Below are 5927 nucleotides of genomic sequence, written 5' to 3'. Positions count from 1 at the left end.
AGGCACCTTATGAACGTTTTGATCGACTTGACGCAACTGACTTCAAAAAAAGTTTTTATAAATTGTCCTTATAAGTTTATTATGAATTAATATCATCGAGGTTTTGTTTTAGGAATCTTAAAGTGCAAATTAATTTATTTTATAAATTTTATTTATTTGCTGATATTGTACATGTAACGCCATAAAACAACAGTTAAAAAAAATTGCATTGGTTTCTATGTGCATTCTTGTACGGTTATAAGATGCTTAAGCATTTTTTCATTTTCCTTTGCTTTATTAGCCTACCTTTTTCCGCTTTCCTTTGACCAGTTTATTACAGTATTGCTCTATCACCACCACTGGATGGTTAGCCATTTGAGATGGAGCGTGAGAAGTTGGTATAATTCCTACTAGTACTAATCCTTTTATTCTCTCTAACTCTTGTTTCTACAAATTAAAAAAAAATTTAAATGCTAACTATCTAGCATACAAAAGAAAACTTTTTAGAAAATAACTAATGCCTTTTCTATGTTAGATTCAACTTTCACTGGGTGTTTCTATTTTACAACATCCAATAAAAGTGAAATATTTTTAAATTCCATGTGTGTCAATTTTAAACCCTTTCAATAATTATTTATTTTTTTAATAGAAGGATATCTTATCGTGATTGCTGTTCCTCGGCCGATTACATTACCTTTAGATAAATATGCGCCTTCCACCGTGGATTAAGTCACAGTTTGTTGCTAAAATATTTTTATATTGTTCAAAAAAAATATGAAAAGTAAATATATTAAATTTTCCAAACATGCTTTTTTTAAACACTCAAAAGTCATGCTAATCTTCTCTGTATCACTCCAACATCTCTACATGATACGACAGCCAAAAATAGTATTATAAAACTTAAAACAATTAGTTTTTAATGACACATAAAAATTCAAACAATGACAATAAGAAAACGCACTTCTTGCAATAATTTTTGTTGAACTTACAATTAGTACACTTATTTATTTCGCCTTTTAAGGACGTCCTAAGTTTTAGCATAATTGTAGCCTTAAAGGCTCCAGGTAGTGTTAAAAAATAAAAAGCGTACGCAACAGATGATGGCGAAGCTTTCTGTATAATCATTAATCAGCACTCATTGATCACAACGAATCTCTGGTAGTTATGTAATCATACAGAACAACGTGTTCACAGCGAATCACCTACTCAACATTTCTTTAGCCTTTAGCTAATTAAGCATTTTTCGTAGACGTATGAAATACATATGGCAAAAAACAATTGCATGTCTTATTCCCACCAGCTACTACTGTTTGCAGGTAGGAATTCTTTTTAGCATATACATTTTAGCGCAAACCTGGAGAGTAGGGTTGAAGAGCCTTTTCAGCCTTCATTTTCTCTAACGTGGAATGGGTGGATGGTGGTCGGTAAGAAATTGACCAAACAAAGACGGAAGAGTAGTAAAAGAATAGTTTATGAAATATTACAGCCTTGGCATATGTCTAAATAACACAAAAAGATCAAACTAGAAGCAAACCAATGAATCGCCTATCGATCAAAGCTATTAGGTCAATACATGCACAGTAACTTAATAGTAATAACAAGAACCACTCTTAATTTGATCCTGTGTTTTCAATTTACTAAAACTACAAATCATTAACATGAGTTCGTCAGTCCTAAAACTGGTTAGACATGCACCTTCACTCTTTCCTATCCTGAGCTAATTTTCGCATTTCCCTAAATCTGGAATATCCCACATCTTTAACTATTTGCGGAGAGTAATCTAATCTAGGTCTACTTCTACTCCTCTTAACTCCTGTTTCTGCCTCTAATATGCCTCAGACTAGACCATCATGTCTGAGAAGGTGTCCTATTGACTTCCATAGAGTCCTCTGTTCTTCTATTCTTTCTAATACCTCTTCATTTCTAACCTTCTCTGTCCTCGCTTCTAACCTTTCCTTTCCACCGCGCCCACCGTCCATGTTTCGCACCGGTATACTGCCACGCTTCCAACATACACCTCTAACAATCTTTTTCGAATTTCCAAATTAACCGTTCGCTAGAATAGAAGTGACTTTTTATTGAAGGCGACACGACCATGCGCTGTCATCTGCTTTACATCCGTACTACTCCTTCTGTTCTGACCTATCTTACTTCCTAAATACTGCAAATCAGCCACTTCTTCTAATTTTTGGTCTTCTATCTTTATGTTCGCTCTTTCCTTACTTATTCTTCCCTTGCATACTAGTATCTCTATTTTACTTTTATATGTAAGAGGTTAATTGTAAATCACTACTACACGTTTACGATTTTCTTTGCCTTGAGGACTATCTTTACGGGCATGACCTCTTTTTTTACAGAGGAAACATTGTATGTTTGAAGCATGTTGTCTTTTTCGTGAGCTATATGGGTCAACATTAACGTTGTTACCTAACTCTTCAGGCATCGACTTATTTTCTAGAGTTTGGAAATGTTGTGCCAAAATAGTTGGGTCTTTTATTTGTGCCGTTTCTACCAAGAATTTAATATTTGTATTGCTGGCACCTCACATGATCACATTTACTTGGCCTTCGCCGGATAAGGGAAGGTTTAATTTATGTATCAAAGCCAGTTTTTCAAAAAGATACTCATACAATCTTTGATGTGATTTTGGGTTACAATTCATCATAGCTATTAGGGAGTTATGTAAACCGCGTTTTTGCCTAAAATTTGCTTGCAACAGATCTTTCCATTCTGACCACGTAATCATTCTCGTGGGTAGCCCTCTGTACCAAAACTCTGCAGGGCCCTTCAGTTTCTTTAACACAAATAACATGTTAGTAAATTCGTCAACAGAATGCAACCAATCTCTTAAAGTATGTATTAGTGGATTAAAATCTGAAATAATATTCTGGGACATACCCATTTGGGGTTCCCCGCGTCTGCTCAGACCGTCGTACCTTTCAATAATCCCTTCGAACCCTGTCATTTCAAAAGTTGCAGTGTACGAATTAATGATTATACGTGCTTATAAAGATGGTAAACCACGCATATGAAAAAATTAAATTTTATATTTATAGATAATTGATATATATATATGTATGCAAGAAGAATTACTGAAACATATACCTACCTTCCGATTAGCAATTCTTTGCTCCATATTAGCTTTATATTCTTCTAAAACCCGCTCCTGTAACTTTATCATAAACGATCTGTCTGTTAAAGAAATTACTTTCGTCCCCATTAGCTTTTCCAATTGGGGTTTGACATTTGGTTGACTAAACCTAAAATAAATTTTGAATTAATGTAATATTACTTCCCATTACTTATCCACCTGATGAAAGCACATTGTACGAAAATAATTATGGTGGTTCAATAGACCAATTAAACTATGTCTTTATCTGTATTAAACAGCATGCACGTTGCATTTCTTTTGTATTTTTGCACTCATGAATTGTTTCTTACTTGGTAGATGAGATTAATAAGAGTGATTGATGATGTTTATATTTACAGTCAGCCTAGAGTAGTTCTTTGTTTTTTTTTAACGTTGTAGGCTTGTATTATTTATGTCGAAGTCAATCGAAGTCAATGTTATTAGAAGTCGGTCAATGTGGCAGTGTCATAGGTCAGAGCCAGGCAAACTCGGCTTTTTTGACTCCCGAGAGCTCCTCAGGTATAGCTAAGGAGCTCCTCATTGATCCTGCGAGTGCGAGTGAGATGATTCTTTTCTTTTCTTATCCCTTCCATTTCGTAGGTGAGTAACCTCTTCCATAGCCAAACCCAATGGAATTGCAAATGTAGTAACGAAAATTTTCATAGGTATTTTTTAAGTTGCGAGAGAGGCTTCGGTCGTCTACGGGATGAAGGGGCTTAATATGGGAGTGGAAGGGAGAAGAAAAAGAGAAAGCAATTTGAGTCAGTATTGCTTACTCTCTCGTACTCATTGAAGGGTATGGAGTGACTCAAACTAACCTCAGGTAGCGGCTCCCAAGAAGTTAAGGTATGCCCGGCTCTGTTATAGGTTACTGCAGAATAGTATTATTGCATTGACCAATGTGTGAATTTCTAGAGTCTGAATTACTTATCCAGAGGATATTAATTTACGCATTAATGTTTACATAACGTAAATTTTTTCTTTTGTGTCCTTAATACGCCTGTAAAAGTTTTATTTATCCTTTTAATGTTGTCAATCGCACTGTTGGTGCGATGAAAATTCACATGTCGTACATCCTTCGTGATTTCGGCAAATATGTTACGTGAAACTTTTGGAAACTTGTTTGACTTTTGATAAGCTTACTTACATCAGCTGAACTTTGATAATGCTCATTTACTGATTAAATTTTACGTGATTTACAATTGTGGCGATTGGCAATACCGTTACTGGTCAATCATAATTTCTCGAGATTGTAGACGGCGGTCAAAATCGTCTTCATTAAGTTTTTCTATCAAATGTATTTTTAACGGATGGTACCTTCTGACCTTATTTGTAGTAAATCGTTATAATAATAATTTTCCTTGTTAAAAGTCCAAATTCAAATGCTAAAGCAAATGAGTCCAAATGCACTCACACGATCATTTCATAAATCCACCCCTTTGGATGTAGCTTGGAGATGTGTAATTGATCTAAAATTTCTGCCAGTAGTATTTCCCGATTATTTGGCTGTAACAGAACCTAAAAACGGAGCGGCAGATTTTTTTTACTTTTAATCATATTTTTACCATAGTTGATATTTATTTTCGGTCAAATTTTCAAATAGCCCGAGTCANTGAGCTCCCTGCCTATTATCTGCGACTGTTTTAAAGTGTCAAAAGCTAAGGTTAATCTACGTATATAAGCCTGAAATATATATTACTCCTATAAGATTGGAATCGGTGAATCCAAAAACGAATAATGTGTAATGAATTTAATAGTAAAAATAGGCAGAAATATATAGATATACAAACAAAACTAGACTCTCTCCTCGATTTCAAAATAGACTGTAACTTGCAGGGCCGATTCAAGAAACTAAACCCAAAACTACCTGCTTCAATCAGCGCTACTGTGGCCTGTACAGCTAACTTATGAATTAATTACTAAAATACTATATAAAAGCTAAGTATACACAACTAAATCTAATTCCGGTACTACACTCGTTACGAAAGCACTACACGCAATTTCTACTTCATACCTGCTTATTAATTGTTACAATTATAGTCTAAAAGTCTATCATTAGATACCTAATCATGTTGATTAACTAACTTGCTGAAATTGATTAGAAATAATATTTATCGAGTTTTAGAAAGTACCTACTCCTTTTATTATATCAATCTATTATTTAGAATGAACGAATAAGTGAAAATGATAAAAGTGATGACATACCTACCGTCTATTAATGAAACAAAAAAAAATACGAACAAAAATGCAATATACTTTTTAACAAATAAATGGAATTAGTATTTTACGACAACCCACCTGTCAGTCATGCCAATCATTTGATATCATCACTAATTTGTGCAAAACTAGCCAAAAAAGTAGTGTATTCACAATAAGAACTGTTGTTTAAAATCGCGCTGTCTCTATTGATTTCATAAGTTGGCGTTATAAAAATAGAGGTTTTCGCACGTAAGGCTTACGTTAACTTAGTGGTGAACTGTATCGCAATATATTCACAGTCAAGCTTTTTTGTCACACGAATTCTTTATTGAAACGCATGCGAACTACAATTAGCAAGTAAATTTTTATTTTAGGCAGCTTTATAAATCTAAAACGTTTTATTAAAGACTTTAATATGAGATTGAAGCCATCGACAACATTAAAACTTCCAAATAATTTTAAATTAAACTTGATGGTAAACAATATAATAGAGTATATCTATTATATCTAAATGAATCTGAAGGTAACTCAGGCTTTTATTGCAAATCTCACCAACATAAAAACCATTTAACTCACGGTTTTGTTATTAATTATATTAAAAATAATTTCATAAAAAGTG

The 5927-nt window shown here is 33.7% G+C and overlaps 1 protein-coding gene across 1 annotated transcript in view; it reads right to left on the bottom strand.

Moving 5' to 3' along the window:
- The window catches only part of LOC108742416, a 44163-nt gene that overhangs the window by 18007 nt on the left and 20229 nt on the right, over window positions 1-5927 (bottom strand). The window contains exons 4-5 of the mRNA XM_025976424.1: window positions 3089-3239; window positions 286-426 (exon numbers count right to left, since the gene is read on the bottom strand). Of these exons, the coding sequence (XP_025832209.1) occupies window positions 286-426; window positions 3089-3239 (292 nt within the window). The remainder of the gene's footprint in view (window positions 1-285; window positions 427-3088; window positions 3240-5927) is intronic.

This window comes from Agrilus planipennis, unplaced genomic scaffold, assembly GCF_000699045.2.
Source record: "Agrilus planipennis isolate EAB-ADULT unplaced genomic scaffold, Apla_2.0 scaffold354, whole genome shotgun sequence".
Taxonomy (NCBI): Eukaryota; Metazoa; Arthropoda; class Insecta; order Coleoptera; family Buprestidae; genus Agrilus; species Agrilus planipennis.
This window is presented reverse-complemented; position numbering and strand designations above follow the sequence as displayed.